The sequence below is a fragment of the Cygnus atratus genome, chromosome 3 (genome assembly GCF_013377495.2).
Source record: "Cygnus atratus isolate AKBS03 ecotype Queensland, Australia chromosome 3, CAtr_DNAZoo_HiC_assembly, whole genome shotgun sequence".
In the NCBI taxonomy this organism is placed as follows: Eukaryota; Metazoa; Chordata; class Aves; order Anseriformes; family Anatidae; genus Cygnus; species Cygnus atratus.
The window spans coordinates 91,472,678-91,490,291 of NC_066364.1; the positions used below are offsets into that span (position 1 = coordinate 91,472,678).

At 40.6% G+C, this 17,614-nt stretch overlaps 1 protein-coding gene across 1 annotated transcript in view; it reads left to right on the forward strand.

Annotated features, from left to right (window-relative positions):
• Window positions 1-17,614, forward strand: part of PLB1 (phospholipase B1) — an 84,703-nt gene that overhangs the window by 36,571 nt on the left and 30,518 nt on the right. Inside the window, exons 23-35 of the mRNA XM_050709565.1 lie at window positions 764-844; window positions 2,435-2,500; window positions 3,228-3,328; window positions 5,642-5,723; window positions 6,501-6,605; window positions 7,267-7,362; window positions 7,843-7,914; window positions 8,496-8,555; window positions 8,927-8,987; window positions 9,708-9,766; window positions 11,588-11,655; window positions 12,649-12,692; window positions 13,929-14,037. Coding sequence (XP_050565522.1) covers window positions 764-844; window positions 2,435-2,500; window positions 3,228-3,328; window positions 5,642-5,723; window positions 6,501-6,605; window positions 7,267-7,362; window positions 7,843-7,914; window positions 8,496-8,555; window positions 8,927-8,987; window positions 9,708-9,766; window positions 11,588-11,655; window positions 12,649-12,692; window positions 13,929-14,037 — 1,004 coding nt within the window. The remainder of the gene's footprint in view (window positions 1-763; window positions 845-2,434; window positions 2,501-3,227; window positions 3,329-5,641; window positions 5,724-6,500; window positions 6,606-7,266; window positions 7,363-7,842; window positions 7,915-8,495; window positions 8,556-8,926; window positions 8,988-9,707; window positions 9,767-11,587; window positions 11,656-12,648; window positions 12,693-13,928; window positions 14,038-17,614) is intronic.

Consider the following 17,614-nt stretch of genomic DNA (forward strand, 5'->3'; position numbering starts at 1 on the left):
ACAGTCTGTTTATCAGCTGGGATATGTTGCCTTCTGCCTTTGAAGACAGATACTTTCAAACCACTTGAGGCTGATGTACTATTGCTGCTTTTCTTAGTGGTGTTTTGCACTGAAAAGTGTCAAGGTATCGAGAACAACATAAGCTACATGGTACTAATCATATCTAAACCTTTCCTCACAGCTAAGAAGGTGTATGCTTACTGTAGCATAATTACCTTGCATTGGTTATTGCTTTGCAAAACGCTTTCAGAGAAAAAATACTAGTTTTTTTTTTTTTTTACCATTGTTGCTAAGTAGTCAATAATGTCCCTCTATTCTATGTAGTTTCTCTCACAGCAAGACTGAAATATGTTGCCCTTCAGGGTTTTCCAGCAGTATAACTGCATTATTTATGACACAGTAAAACACACACTATCATTTTTGCAATGAAGATGTATTCCCAGAGCTGCAGGAGGAGTCAGTCAGTGCATACACAAGATATTACTTTAAAAAAAAAAAAATGTACAGATGGATTTTTTTAGCAATATTTTTCAGAAGCCAGTAATTTTGGATAGTATTACTGATATTAGAAACCTTATTTAGATCATAGTAGTTTGTACATCAAGCCATGACTACAAATTCATTTTTTTGTGAAGCGACAGAGAAGTACAGGTCCCCTGAGGTCTCCTGAGAAATGTTAAATTTGTGTTTAGTCTGTTGCCCAGCCTTTATTATTATGACTTTTTTTCCTCGTAACTTTCATTCTGTCTCTTTTTGTGCATAGAGAATAAATTTGCAGACTGACTGGAAGCTTGTAACGCTCTTCATAGGAGGAAATGACCTATGCGCATTCTGTGAGGATCCAGTAAGTCACTCGCTGCCTGCAGCATGATCTTGGCCAGCCTAGGCATTGGGTCTGTGCGCGCTGCACTGGGTGAGAGGGCACTCAGTGGAACATGAGCACATGAGAACAAATAAGGCAGGTCTCATTTCTGCAGCTCTGCTATGCAGTTGTGCTGAGACCTTTAGTTTGTTCACCCTAATGTTATGATAAAAAGAGAGATAGCTTTAGAACACCTGTAAATTACATAATTGTGGCTGCTTTCTTTTGCTGTCAAGTAAGATAACTTTCTGCTGTCTAATCACTTTACCACCTGTAGATAAAAGATACTGTCAAGGTTTTTCCTTTTTCCTTTGCCTTGTGCACAGTCATACAAGCGTCTCACTTAGTGCTCTCTTACCAGCTTCAGTGCTATGGGAATGGTTTTACCCGCAGCTTGTGCTGATGCAATAATATACAGTACAACACAGTATAGAATATATATATATTATGCTATATATAACCTTTGATCTATGTGATTATAGAGGAGGTGAAAGACTGTGGCAGACTTCTCAGATAGTGATGAAATGTTATTGTCCTATCTACTTACAAGCAGCAGGGCACATACTTTTGGTTTTTCATGATTAATTTCAGATCAGAAAAACAACAAAGAAGCACGATAAAATGGTTATAAAACAGTGAAGGAGCAATTTACCCATTATTACTTTCTGCTCCTGACCCAGACACAAAATGGTGTTTGCACACAAGGGTGGGTGGCTGGGAGATAGGCCGGTATCTGAAGATCAGGATGATTCTTCATTTATGTTGCATAGCCACAGATTGTGCCAACCATAATGCTTTTGGTGAACTTTGATTTAGGGAATGAATAAGGGAGCTGAGCTGTCCAGTTTTGTAGAGGAGGCCAGTGGGGCTCACAGGGAACTTCTGCTTGAAATAAAATAAAGGAGAATTAAGGCTTAAAATGAGAAAGAAAGAGATGTTTCTGATGAGGAAGTTTATCTGACTCTGGAATAGTTCCACGAGTGAAGAAATAGAAGTCAGATGGAGACAGTTGAATTAGACGATTCAAACCACTCAAACTGAACAGGGAGACTGATGCTAAGAAGCAAGTATGTAAAGCGATTTAATTCCTAGAGAACTACAAAGTTTCTCTGGTACAGTTTTCTGTGTAGGACACAGCTGTGCCAGTTATTATTTGTAGGAGGTAAGGAGTACATGCGAGGCATGTTGCTAATATTCCATACAGCAGAAATAATATTACTTTTACAAAAAGCTGATCTCTTCCAATGATGGTCCCCATTAATGAGGTGTTAGCCATGTTTTTAAGAGTGGTCTAAACCAGCATGGGGTGGAGGATGTTGTAATGACTGATAATGCACCCTGAATTTGAATCTCCTTCACTGCTATTCTGTGGCTGCGAGATCTTTTCTTGGGAGTAAGGCAGCTGTGACAGGAAAGAAGAAAAGCAGAGACAGAGAAGTTCTACATAAGACTCTGTTACTCTTGACCCAAGAATTAGAAATGTGAACACTGCTGTGAGAGACTCCAGACAATCAGTTGAGTCTGCCTGAGTAAACTGATTGACAATAAAATTCAACCCTCTTATTTCAACAGATACGCTATTCTCCTGAAAACTTCACCTATAATATTCAAATAGCTTTGGACATGCTTCACAAAGAGGTAAAACAAACTCTTCTAGTATGTGGGAGTGGGGATTGTGACCTGTTTGTAATGCATTCCGTGGTTATTGATTGAGAACTTAGTTCCTTGCCCAGAGATTGTTGCATATATATATATATAAAAACAAAACAAACAAATAAATAAAATAAAATCCCTGTGAGAGGCAGAGAGGGCTGGAGAAATATTTTACAGAATGAATAAGGATGTGCTGAGTTCTAGCTGATATGCTGCAGATAAATAATACAAAAAGTGTAACAAATCTGAACAGACATGACATTAAATGAGTCGAAAGTGCTTTGCTCATATATTGTAATCATAATCTGTGATTCTATGATTATATTGCAAATAAATATACCTGTGGTCGTGAAAAGAGGTTCTGATGCTGCAGATGAGGGTGAGATTGATGGTGAGACTACTCAAAGAATTAGCTATCTGAGCCATGCTGGAATCTGTCACAACTTGTTTAGACCTTTTCAAAGTCATCATTTTCGAGTGACCAGGCATCAATATTTAAAATAAAAATAGCCAGTGCAGGTAGGGGCTGTAATTGGGTATTGTCCATGAGGGGATTAATTATTGAGAAGGAACTTTGCACACCTCTGTTATAAATAATGCAAGCTGCCTGAATCATCAGGCTGCTACCCGAGGTCTGCTGCGGCTGTGTAAGGGCAGAAGTGGCACTCTGTGCTCCAGACGTCGGCTATGGGTTTGCTTATTCTCTCGGCAGGTTCCACGGACGTTTGTGAATCTGGTGACAGTGCTTTCCATAACAAGCCTGCGCGAGTTGTACGCAGAGAAAAACGTCAGCTGCCCAAGGATTCTCATGAGGTTTGAAGATGATTTATTTTACAGCTCTCACTGTTGCTCACAGAGGGCTGGAAGGTCGCCTTGGGAAACTTTTCTTAAAGGGAAAAATGTTCTACTATTTTGTCTGTATATGCACATGTACCTACACATTAATTTCAACCTGGCATTTAGAAATACCTCCACCTTTAACTGTTTCTGTATTTGAGCCCCATTGTAACCACTTTTTATGGAGCTGCCATTTTAATGATTTATGCTGCAAGGGAGTTCAAGCCTGAGCAGAACACTCAGCTGTGCAATCTGTGGGCAAAGACAGAAAAAAAGAGTAGGATAGTTTGTTGTTAAAAAGTTGCCTACATTAATCTAGTTTTATCTGCAGAATTACCTTTATGAAATCTTAAAACTCTCCTTCTTGCTTCTGTAGTTTCTGATTTCTGTTATCTCATTGCTGGTTACTAGTTTCTCTGCTAATTAGTCTCTAAAGTAGGTGTCTGGGATGTTTAGTCGCACCACCTGTTGCTTTTTGGATGAATAATCCTCCCACGTCAGTGTCAATCTGTCATTGCAGTGGCAGGTCTGGGCCATAGTGACCTTGTGGTGACTCAGGCAGGGTCTGGCATGTCCCCCTAGGCTTGTTCCTGGCAGGGCTTACTTGATGTCAGAAAAGCAAGAAATGGCTGCTTTTCTAGACAGGCACGCAGAACAGCCTTGTCCTGTGAGTGTTGGCAGCCATTGCTCCTCTTGCTGCTTGGGTCAAGGAGCTTATGGCAGATACCAGGCACCAGGGAGTGCAAGAGCTAGCCTGGGGGCCAGAACCACAGGAGGACTACAGGCCCTCCTGTACCTAGCTGCCTCACTAAAACATCTGCTTCGAATTCATCCTCCTGGACCCCGTCCTTCACAAGGGAATCTGTAGCTGCTTGGTACGGCTGGTAAAACTATGTTATTTCAGGTGTCAGAAGAGGAGAAACATACTTGCACCCCTCTTTGTGTGATTTAAGGACTCTATGGTGAAATCAGTTAAAAAAAAAAAAAAAAAAAAGCTTTTAAATTTAGAGCATAGGTGTTTCTGCATCCAGTCACAGTTTCTTTTTAACAAAGGTTACGGGGTAGAGTGCACATGGATCTTGATATCCTAATCATTGGACAAGGATAGTTAGTGGAGCTCTTAAGATTAGATTATCTCAGCGTACTTATAACCTTATCCCATCGTTTCAAGCACCATGCTGAATTTAATAGCAGACAGCAAGCCAAGTTTACAGGGAACTAAGACGACCCTGTGTGGAATACCAACTGCCATGTTACCCATTTGAAGAAAAAACAAAAAGAGACTTTTGACTTTGAAAGCTTGTCTTTCCTGAGAGCCACAAATAACCTAAAAAGAGATTATATCTCCAATAACATTGCTTTGCTTATGTTACTAAAATATTTCTGAAAATATATTTTAGGCTTGTTTTACCTCTCATACAAATGTTCTGCAGAAGTAGAATCATGTTGTTTTATTAGTTGCTCTCTATTCAGACAAGTTCGGAGGTAGGGACACAGACTTTATACATATCCACATTTTCTATGAGAAGTATTACTCAGGGATGCTTCGTTATGAGCAAGTTACAGGATTTTTTAAAGGAGTCATTTGATCTCATTGGGGTTCACAAAGTGATAAAGAGGCATGCCCAGGAATGGGGAGCACCAGAAGAAAAAAATCATGTGCTAGAGGACCTGTGTGCAGGGAGGGATAAAGGTGGCCAACATGAGTTCACAGAAATTTAATATAGCTCAGGTTGGAAGAGAAGTCAGGGTGTCATCTGCACACAACCTGTCCAGCTTCAAAGGTAGAGCAGGTTGCTCCAGGCTGTGTCGGGTCAAGTTTTGAGTCTCTCCAAGGATGAAGAATCCAGCTTCCCTTTGGGCATCTGGTTTGGTGCTTTACCCCCCTCCACATGCTGCAGCTTGGGTTTAAATCACCTGTCCTCACCCATTGCCATGACTGGTAGCTTCACTCCAAGCAGCTCTCCTGCTGTGTTGTTACTGCTACAGGTGACCCTAAGTCCCTTTAGCAAGGCAACTGGTGCTGCAAGAGCTGGGAGTGGGACATCGTGGTTGCTCTCTGCCACTCCTTCCTTCTCCCGCTTGTCCTGTGTTCATGATTTTATCCCTAATAAACATGTTTCTTGTCAAGAATCAGGGCTGTGCAGAAACTTGGGGATGACGTTTAATCCTACTATTGAAAAGTCTGTCAAAAAAATTCCCCCCCAGAGATGCTTTTGCCCTAGAGATTTTCAGCTAGTGAAAGGGAAAAAGATGAGCTGGTCTCAGCATGTTGTTCTCATCCTGCAGGTTTTTGTGCCCTTGTGTACTGAAATATGATGACAATTCCAGTGAGGTCGAGCAGTTGGTCAATTTCAACAAAAGGTATCAGGTAAGACTAATGCATTTATTTATTTATTTTTACAAATTTAGTGTAATCCTTCTGTTCTTCTCTCCTAGCAGTAGTGTGGGTTTCTTTTGCCTTTTTTTTTTTCCCCCCCACTGGGAATGAGAAACAGTGCAATAATAGCAGGGTCTGTGGTAAGGGACTTAATCAAGTGACCACAGAGGGGAGAGTATTTGGAGTTGGAGGGCAGTTTGCACTTGTTTTAATGACATATTTGTGGTTGTGATTTAACAACAACAAAAAAGCAGTTGTGAGGGAGATGTGAATTAGCTCAAGATCTTTACAACTCTGGTTCACTAAAATAACAAAACAGATAAGGAAAAATCTGTTAGAGTCATAGAAAGTAGAGGGCATCAGTGTGCCAGCAGTTTCTTGATCACTTATCTTGTTGGAGATAAGATTAAGTCAAAGAATGTGATAAGTTTGGAATGAACTTTGGGCATGGGCTGCCAGCCAAACTGAAAACACTTCAATAGCTCTGGAAGAACATCTTTTTGACAGAAAACCTAATTACTGAGCACGATGCCTGCTTGTGTCAGCCAGGTAACGATCCACAGGCTGTCTTGCTGTAAAGATGTCTGGGATGAGTCTCTGTAAAAGACCTCTGCATTTTCTGCCTGGCACAGGCTGGCAATTGCTGTCATGTCTGGGTTTCTGCACAGAGGAGAGGGAATGCCTGCATGAGATGTACAGTAATGAGGGGCCCAGTGAGCTGAGTGTAAAAGAAAGAATGATGACAATTTTTTTTTTGTGTTCTTAAAGGAAAGAACCAAAGAGTTAGTGGAGAGTGGAAGATACGACACTAGGGAAGATTTCACAGTGGTTCTGCAGCCATTCCTGACTCATATCAACATGCCAAAAACACAGGTAAAACAAACAAACAAAATCCCTACACTAAATCCTAGTGCAGCACTGATTTTTCAGAATTGTCCTGACTTGTTTTGGTAAACGTGACAAGCAGTATTCTGGCCTGATAATTCTTCTAATCAGCTAAGGTAACATTTAAAATAGCAGAAAATGCTTATGGAATAACTTGGAGATAATGGGCAACAGCAATGCATGCCTTGATGGCACGATTTTAGACACTGAGGCCACTCCCCTACAATTACAGACAACCATGCAGAAGATGCAAGTCCAAAGTATTCACCAGGGAGCACTCATCCTACATCCCCCACACATCACAAAGTCCCTTCCAGTACTTTGGTAAAGCTAAGACTTCTAGTATAAAAACCTATGTGCCATGAAAGACTATAATATGTGAGTCTCTGGGGAAATAAGGAGTATGATCAATGTCTGTGCACAGGAGTGGTCTGTGTGCCTTAATACATTGGAAATCATATATTAAAAAGGCTCAAAGGGCTTCTCAGTCTTGAGTTACTGGTGTTCTCCAGCCCAGTTTAATTCTTTTCATCTCAGAGGCCTTTGCAGCTATGTTAGTTTGAAGTCAGATGGGATTTTTCACAGGGGTTAATGCACAGCTTGTTGCACTTTTACTGCCCTCTGTGACAGCACCCATCTCGTTCTTTAGGAGGGGTTGCCTGACAATTCATATTTTGCCCCAGACTGCTTCCACTTCAGCCAGAAGTCTCATTCCCAGGCTGCACGTGCTTTGTGGAACAACATGGTAAGATTTTAAAGGTTGGGTTTGTTGTACTTTGTCCTCTCCATCCTGCTTTTAGCAGGAAAAAAAAAAATCACCTAAGGGAATTACTATGTAACTAGCCCTCTCTCTTCTAAACTATTAATTATGTTTATAAAAGGAAAGAGTGTTCATTTGAATAAAAGTCACCTCAACTGTTAAACCAGTCATATCAAAACAATAAATCTCAGGATACGTTAAAGCTATGAGTGTTGGACTTCTCTGGGGAGATACTGCACACCTGGCCACTGATCATCAGACTGCATTTGTTACATATGGGAATTAAACTTTTCAGTATGAAAAGCAGCAGTGAGTGACATCACCAGAGAAGGTGCAGTGAGCAGCGTTTGTCTTGCTGTGCTGTAGGGGTGGTTCCAGCAGCTGGTAATGCAGAGTTCTCTGCTCTCCGATGCTCATTTGCTTTTCTTCTCTACCCTCCCTGCCCCCTCTCTCATTTTCCCACAGCTGGAACCCGTAGGGAAGAAGACAGATAATCAACAAATAGGAGATGAAATTTCTCTCAAATGTCCGAGTGAGGTAAATTGCAAGCGTATCTGTATTTGTGTGGTGGTGTTGGGGGTAGCTGGGAGTCTGCTTGAGTCTTCACCAACTGCCTGGAGCATTGTCTCTGTGAGCTGAGATGAAGGGCTGGGAGTGAACTTCCTCACAGTCATGTATCATAGTCAGCCAAAACATAAGGGTAGAGTGTTTTGCCTGCCTAGCATCCATGTTGAATGAAAGACCTTCAGTGAGGGAAATAGAGCAACGCTGGCATTGGTCAGGGTGGCTTGGCTGAGTCCAGTGAAACAACCTCTGGCTGGTATGAACCTGGGTAGTGCCTTTGATAGCAAGCTTCTCGTTAACCATGCAAAGCATGGGTGCTGTGAGCAGGGTCCTTAGAGCATTCTGTAAATTCTGGCTCTGTAAAATAGTGCTCTAAGTTTACACTGTTATTGGATATTTAAAATGCCTTTTTTTTTTTTTTTTTTAATCCCCGGGGTTTGTTTGCATCAAGTTTATAATCACCTGCAGACATCTAAGAACTGAAGCTTGGGTAGTGGAAATCTCCCTGTATTTTCCTGATGCTTTGCATTGACTCAGATTGTCTGATTTTTCAGGCTGAACCATTCCTGAGGACGTATAAAAACAGTAATTACACATATGCTAACCAAACTCCAGTAAGTATCAACATCAGCATCCCTCTGTTGCTGTGCTGCATTTGTTCCTGTATGGCCATGAATCATGCTTTGTACCACAGGTGATATCAGTCTTTGGCCAAAGGGCAAAGAACAGGAAAGTATTCCTTGAGTAAGGCAAAATACATCCAGAAACACCTGTAAGGACACATGCTCAGACAGCACAGTTATCAGTACAGGATGCTAATCCAAACAACGCTGAATATGACTATTGAATTGGGCAACCAAGACTTGTCTTATTGCTTACACGTTAAACATGCTCTGGTTTATCCACTTGGTCTGCTAGGAATATCCAGGGTACTACTGACTGTATTTCCTAGCCAAATGCTATTCATCCTTCTTCTTCTCTTTAGAATTATGGAAGCCAACTGCTATGTGAGGACAGATCTCCATCGTCCCCTTCTTCAACTTCAGGTAGTCTTACCTGGTTTGTGTTAGGAGACTGAATTACTTTCAACTGTCCTTCAGGATGACTCTATTTTTGCTGAAATGATTGCTGGACTGTGAAAATACTGCTCAGAAAAGATATCATGTTTTTCAGCAACTACTTAATAGATATAATGCCAAACCATCACATGAAGTAACATTCTAAATAACTTCACTTAGCTCATTGACAGTGGAGAACTTCAAAATATCTTGCAAGAAAAGCCAAACTTGTGTGCTGACACAGCTTTTAAATGATACCACCTAAATCTTAGAGAAGGGAACTGGAAGCACAGCTTCATGCATGTCAGTCTGGGATATAGCGGTATTCAGTTCTTCAGTTAACTTCATACTATCTTCTCCTTACTCCTTCTCTATCTTCTTAAAACTTTTAATATGCTTGTTTATACAATACTGCATTTTTTTATCATTAGCTTAGTGTTGGACGTTGATTGCAATATATTGTTATTTGCTCCTTGCTCTTCTGTCTTTTTGGTAGCAATGTTAGCTATTGAGGGGCTGGATAATGTGCATGTGCTGCTGCTACAACCATGTAAGATGAGCTGGAGAGAGCTCCTGTTTAATCACGTGGGTATTGCAAAAGCAACATGGCTGAGCATCAGAATGCACAACAATGTGTTTTACATATGGAACCATGAAAATGCATGACTGTTCCCTTTCTGGTTTCAACTGCATCTCTTTCTTTTGTAGTGCATTCCCTAAAGCCAGCTGATGTGAAAATTATAGCAGCCCTTGGGGATTCTTTGACGGTAAGAAGACAGTGTTTTTACTGTTCTCCTGGTAAAACTACAAACACGTGCCCTCTCTGGTGGAGGTGAAATAGCTGTTGTACCTAGATGTAAAGATCCAATAATTCGCAGATGATAATAGACCTAGCAGCTATAACAAGAAAGGTGTCAGTTCTCCTGCACTATGTTCCGCACCCCCCCCCCCCCCCCCCCCCCCCCGCATATATTCACATGATTCGGAACACAGACAAATCCTTTAAAGAGGTGTTTAAAAGGTTTGCTGAATTGGAGACAGAAGAGGTCAGATGTTGTTGAAATTAATGGGACTTAGTGCAAGCATTAGGGTCCAATGTTTCGAAGTTTTTATGAACAGGTACAGATCGGTGAACCCATCCTTTTCCCTCAGTTCTTTCTGGAATAGTGTGTGACTAATGGATCTTGGAAAATAGCGTTGTATTATTTTATCATTAATGGATGAACAGGGGTGAGAACCCTCTGACTATCCGTTTCAGGAGATACTCAGAATGTTTATTTTTCTTGTTTTAACTCATAGCTAACTTCTTTACTGAGGTGTAGTTCTTGCTGAGGATGATTATCTTTGGCAGGCTGGAAGGAATATGTATCAAGATACAGACATCCTAAATTCTGATACACGTTTATGCCCAATTTTTTCCTACCAGACGAAGACTGAAGCTTTACAACCAGCTCATAGGAAATGTTGGGCAGAAAGACAGTTGAAATATAGGATCTCTGAATGTGAGCCTTAACAACAAAGACATGGTTTGTGCTTACAAACCATGAAGCCTTTACAACTGTCTGACAGGCATGTTGCTAAAACTTCTACATGCCCGAGGCTACCAAAATAAATAGCAGCATTTCTATGCAAACATGCAATGTTGATCAAAGCAAGATAGTTAGTATCTAGCTGCAGTTGCAATATTACAATATCCAGGCCCCTGCAGGTGATTCTGCTTCTAAGTATATTCTGTAGAAACTGATAATAAAATCTGTTTTCTTAGAAACAGCAGTTGTGCATTGCTGTCTGATCTGGACTTGGCCCATGCATAGTTATTCTGAACACCAATCTTCCATTAACTCAATAAAGCTTATATAGAGGAGAAAAAATGTATTAGTATGGTTTAAATCTGACGTATTAGTATGATTTAATCTGAAGTAGCAGAATCTGTGATTCTGTGATAGCAGCAAATAGTCTGCCTGGTATTGCGATATAGTCAAGTACTACCTAGTACCCAGATTTAACAAGAGACTAAAGCATCACAGCTGGCAGATACTCTGCTTCTGAATTCCCTTATTTTGTTAAAGAGGGAAGTAGTTGCCAGCTTGCCCTTCTTCAGTATAAGCGTAGAGGGTGCTTTCTTTCTTCCTGTTATACTACTATAAAACTCACCATTTAGCACATTACTTTTCAAATAAAGATATTACAGTACTTCTTTCTGAGATATGTTTGTTTTCTGGGTTGAGTTTTATAGTATTCCTTGTTAGCCTGAAAGCTTTATGGGGTTTTTTGAGATGTTTTCATCATTCTTGAGTAATGCAATGTAAATGAGTTACTCAGCTCACCCAGACCTACAAGAAGAAAGTTTTTGTTTCACTGATTCGTCATTTATTTTGTGCATCATATACAATATGATGGTTGTAAATAATTACAAAAAGTATTGATGCATTTTTCAGGAGGAAAGTGGGGGAAAAAACAGATGGCTTCTAAAGCTTGTGTAGAGTTGCATTCAAAAGTAAACTAAAATGACTAATGTGTGAATTACTATTGTGCTTTAATTACTATTATGCTTTAATTTCATTGGGTTTATGAAATATAATGCCCAGGCTGGAACGGGAATTGCTTCATACAATCTCACGGATTTGGACACTGAATACCGGGGACTGTCATGGAGGTAAGTTTTCAGGCAAGGTGTTGAGAATATGTGCATTATTTCCTGTGCAAAATATTATCTTCCACATGTTTCAGGGCTTTCAGCTGTCAGAATGTGGAAAAAGATTTGCTTTCTGGCTAGCATTTCTTGCGTAGATCTATCAAGATCCAATATTTGTCACAAAGTTGGATTTCAGTTTGCATTTTAACTGCTCTCACGCTTTTATCTTCAACTACTTGTGACAGTTTAGAGTTTTATGGTGGGTTGGAGATCCACAAAACTGGAGAAAAATCACTGGAACAAATAAATTAGGCCATGTTGCTTTGGGGAGTTCTTCTCAAAGTTTGGCATTTCTGAACTTTTTGTAGAACTGTGAAAAACAGTTTAATTGCAGAACTTTTACCACATACAACAGAAAGTTGTAGAAGATGAAATTGGAGGTGGGGTGACGATGTAGCTGAATTGACGTTGACTGAAGCAGTTCTGTGCTGTCCTATCCCCTCTACATAAGCCAGAGTTTGGCCTCAGCGTGGCCCAGCAATTTAAAAGCTGTAGAGAACATACTGCTATGCAGGAAGCCCAAAAAAGAGATAAAGGAGCTGATGCCTCAGCCATATGTCCCCTGAGGGACTGGCTGGTTGGTGCTGCCTTAGAGCGGCTTTGTGAGGCTGGAACTGGTCTTCAGGTCTGCCCTGAAATCTGCAGTACTTTACGGCTCAGTCATTCAAATATGTAGCTGTCTCAGGCATTTTCTGGTATTTCATAATGATTAACTGTGCCTCTGCAGAGCCGCATGCACATAAATTTTTCTGATGAGCAACTTTACCACCGAAACCTCAGCTATTTTCCCCAAAGCACTTGCACTTCTGTCCTTTCCAAGTAATATGATAGTTTGATAGTTACCAAATTAATAACCCTTCACCTTTTCTTATGAGGTATAGTAGGTTTTCTCTTTATATGTTGGCTGTGTCCAGCTAAGAGATGAGTGACTTGTATTTCTCTTTCTCATTTTAGTATTGGAGGGGATGCCTCATTAGAGAACGTAACAACTCTACCTAGTAAGTAAATGCTTTGCTAGATCTAGTTGGCAAGTCTGGAGAGAGGGAATGGGCTGATTCATAATAATTTTACAGAGAGCTCTAAGCCATTTTAGAGTAATTCACAGGACCTACCTTTCAAAGAAACAATATCCTAGGACTAATGAAAAAAAGTTTCCTTCATCAGTGAAACTGAGAAGCAGATAGAAAATTCAGTCCTTCCTTTTCCCTCTCCCTTCTCAAACTGCTTAGTGAGTGTTATTTGAATTTCTAAATAAGCTTGCTATGTCCATGCTTGTGGTATAATTAAAACTCACTTCTAATAAATACTCTACCACATTTTTTTTTCCAAAAAGGGATGTTTGCAGAGAGCAGACCTCTTTGGTAAATATGTCTCACTAGCTATATACGTAACGTGAATGGAATAATTTTAACTTTGTTTTCACTGAAACTTGCAACTTCTCGTAACTCAGCCTGCTGTTAATGTAAAACCACTGGAGTTTCAGTTTGGATTAACTAAAATATATTTTCATCTGAAGAGGACTGATAAATTGTCCTTTTGTGTATTGCCCATTATTGCAAGTGGAATTTAACAAGAATATCATTAGAATGTCTTACTGATTGTTATAAGCAATTAATTGATTCACAAGGTACAACCTTTGACAAAGCCTTCACTAAAATGCGGTTAAATTCAGTCTTGGAGATTAAGGTAGCTTTTATGGTTTACAGTATGACCATTTTCACACTCAGCTCAGAAATTTGCTGTCTGCCTCCTTCTGGAAATGACTATTGAGATCATAAAATGTGGTGGGAATTCACCAGAACCACGCATCTGAGGCTTTCTTCAAACTTGTCAGTAGTATGAGATGTTGCACAGTTGCGAAGTGGACCCAGATCCTCTAGCTAAAAACAAGCTCCTGCTTTAACTCTCCTGGGTTAAAGCCCTTTTAAGGCTCATTTCACAAAGTCACCACTACATGACTGGGAGGGTTTTAATTTAGACCTTAACAGCTACAACATGAGAGTGAGCTGGACGTGGTAGTCCTCAGTTCTGGTCAGCTTCTGGTGGCAGTGCAGGGTACAGCAAGCATGTGCTGTCTCATCACTGCTAGCTGGTTGTCCCTCTTGCTGCTCTTTGGTGGATGAAACGAATTGAGGCTGCAGCAGCTGCAATGTGCTGTCAAAACTGTGACAGTGCTGATCTCACTGGGCAGGGAACAGATATATTTTCTCTTCGTTGTCATCTTTCTTTTTCAGACATCTTTCGAGAGTTCAATGCTATGATCGAGGGCTATTCAACTGGCACTGGGAATGAGAATGACTCAAATGCATTCCTTAACCAGGCAGTTCCCGGAGCAGAGGCTGAGTATGTAGCTTTTTGTTTTACTTTTGCAGGTGATGGATGCTTCATCTACTTCCCTTTCAACTATCTCAAATGCTGACACAACTTGCTCTGAACAGCAAGCAAAACAGTCTAGTTGGAGCTGAAAATTAGCTCAAAACATATTAAATGTATGGGCTTATTTCATACCATAACTTTCAAATGAAGCCAACAGTCCTGGTTATGAAATGCATAAACAAGAAATTGACAGAAACTGGTGGTGGTGGTTTCTACACTTTCTCTTCAACATCCATTCATTTATCTATCTGTCTATAAATATCTTAGAGCATGGATGTTTTCAGAAAATGAACGTGCAGTGAATTGTTAAAGAGTTACTTGGGGAAAAACTGTATGAAGTCTCCCATAACTGGCCTCAGGCATCTGGATAGGCAGGCAAGAGTGGTTGAGAGAGAGGAAAAATCAGCTACAGTCTGGACTCCAGAGAAAAAAGAATTACTGATGGTCATGTGTAGCTTTTGGTGCATTGCAGACCTTGTGCAGTTGTAGTCAGTTCTGCAAATTTAATAGGAATTGTGTTGTCTTGCAGTCATCGGAATTTGGCTTTTTGATTTTAGTCACACCTGGGAGAGTGCAGGAGTTGAGCTTTGATATACTGCTTATCCTAGAAGTCCCTGGCTTCTTATTGAAAAAGTCAGTCCTATTTAATTAGCGAAACAGATGGCTGCTGGAATTCAGTCATAGTTTGGGCACAGATTTTGGCAGACTGTGCCTGGGTTTGACATTGTTAGCTGATATTACCCAGAACTCCATAATTTAATATTTTTTTTGTTTGTTTAGAGTAAAAATAGTCTTACTTCTTAAAGAGGCCTTTCGAGTGACATTCAGAAGCCAAGTGGGGTGTCTGAGTTTGCTGTATCTAAGCAATGATTGTTAGGATTTATCAGGTATTGTTTATCACTTTCCTGCACACCTTGAGTAGCTTCTGACTCACACTAGTAATCTCAGTAAATGCTTGCATTTCCTGGCAGAAATGGTCTGCTGGGTCTCCTGACATATGTTACAGCCCCTCATACCTCAGAGAAGGGATTTTGTTTCCTAGTGATGACTGAACGTGTCTGTTTCTGTGTGTCAGTAAAACACTTGCAAGGATTATGGCTCTGATTGAGCCATTTATGAGAGTTTATCACCATGCTGCTAGATGCAGCATGTATTACTTGAGGTTTTGCTTGTTATAGGAAAGAATGAGATAGGTGGTTGTCTTACATTTTCTATCAATTAAATCCTAAAGTAAAGAATTCCTGTAAACTACTACAGCAATATCCCTGAACTTTGAGATGCCTCTTTTGGGGCTCTTTTCCATTGTGATGGATCTGAGGAGATATATGCATCCTAGTTTAATTATTGAAATGCATTGCAACATAAGGAAACATTTCTCCTGTTTTAGATACTTGGCCCTGGAATGATGATGCAGTCCAGCACTTATTCTTCAACACCTAAAAATATCTCTTTTCCTATTACCCAAAGGACAAAAATAGTCCATGAATGAAAGCTGACTCTGATATTTCAGAATTGCTACCTGGCCTGTCTCACTGCTGGGTGTTAGTCTGGAAACTTTTCCAGAGGTGCTGGGCCCTTTCTGAGAGGAGGTGGTTCTGCACCCTTACTAGCTTTTGAAGAACAGGACTTATTAAAGTGAAACCAGTGGCGGCTTTGAAGAGCTATTTACTGAATGTAGCAGTGTAGACAAAACTTTCTTGATCCCACCCCCATTCATTGCTGAAGTGCTTAAGTACATGCTGGAGTTTAGGATGTATCTAAAGCATGTTGTTGAAGCAGAGCCTGGCTTACGTCTCTGATTGCACTTGAAAAAATGAGGCTAAGAACTTAAGACTGAGAGAACAGGTGACAGGAACTGTGAATATCTATTTCCCATTAGCAGACTTTCTGTTGATTAAGATCTAAATTTGGTGGAGGCTGCAGCTCAAGAATGGATGATTACTGCCACTGCTTCATTCAAAATGTTCAATCTTACTGACTGTGTTGGCTCAGGATGCATCAGCACTTCAGTGACTGCACAAGAAATGAAAGGTGTTGCAGACTGCCAGCTCAATAATGGATGTTTTCTTCTGCATTAATATTGAAGTCAATGCCCTAGCTTAGTATCCACAGTAAGAACAGAAGGAATTTTTGACCACTTGTGATAGTTTTGGGATATAAATAAGTAGGTTATGACTTTGGATAAGGGTAATCGTGAAGAGAACTACTACATCTGTGGGGTGCCTGTGTCGCAAGTAGATGCATGACAGGGCTCATTCCCCATTAAATACTCTTATGTTAGTGCTAGATCAGTATTTGGTTAAAGAAGGGTGGTAAGAAATAACTCCTGTTCCTACAGCAAATACAGCACTACAAAGGAGAGCTACTCTCTGGTTATTGTACAAAACCAGTATCGTGCTTATTAATGTCATATGATATCCAGAGAAGGGCTATGAAACTGGAGAAGGGCCTGGAACACAAGTCCTGTGAGGAGCGGCTGAGGGAACTGGGGTTGTTTGGTCTGGAGAAGAGGAGACTCAGGGGAGACCTCATTGCTCTCTACAACTACCTTGAAAGGAAGGTGTGAGGAGCTGGGGGTCGGCCTCTTCTCACAGATAACTAGTGATAGGACTAGAGGGAATGGCCTCAAGTTGGCCAGGGGAGGTTCAGGCTGGGAATTAGGAGAAATTTCTTCTCAGAAAGAGCAGTCAGACATTGGGACGGGTCGCCCAGGGAGGTGGTGGCATCACTGTCCCAGGGGGTGTTCAAGGAAAGGTTGGACGTGGTGCTTAGGGACATGGTTTAGTGGGTGACATTGGCAGTAGGGGGATGGTTGGACCAGATGATCTTGGAGGGCTTTTCCAACTTTGATGATTCTATGCTTCTATATACAGTCAGAGAAATGTTTGTAACAAGAACCTAGTGGCTGATGCAGCTCCAGAGCTGCCTGGAAGGCCAAGCTTTCTAAGCACTTTCTCTTTTCTATGCATATTTGAGTATCAACATGTCAGGGCAGTCAAACAAGGTTGAAGTGTTTAGCCAAGGTAACCCAGAATTAGTAGCAATTTTATATACACATGCATACGAACATACATATGCATTTGTATTTATACATATATATATATATGTTTGTGTATATATTCAAAAGAGAGAGGGTGTTAGCATAGCTATTGAAAAACAGCAAGGCTGTCATCTTGTGTAAGTGATCTTGGAAGTTGCTTGGATTTTTAATTTGCTTAGAAAGGTAGAGTGTGCTAAGCTGTTTTACACAATTGGAAATTAAGTATTGACTTGGGGTGCAGGCTACAGGAATGGGGGATGTGTACGCAGTGAACTCTGAAACATCTCAGCTTTACAGGGCTGGGTGAGCCGTGGTGCGTGCACAAACATTGCTCAAGAGGTCAGTTAAATATTGAGACTTGGGATTCCCTCCTCATTTTAGTACACGAGGAATAGATTGATAGTAGTCCATTTCTGAACAGGCCATCTGCTAACAAACGTGTTGCTGTGTCTGTCATTTTAGCTGCTAAGCAGTGTAATAGAAAGCTAAACTTATGGTTCCACA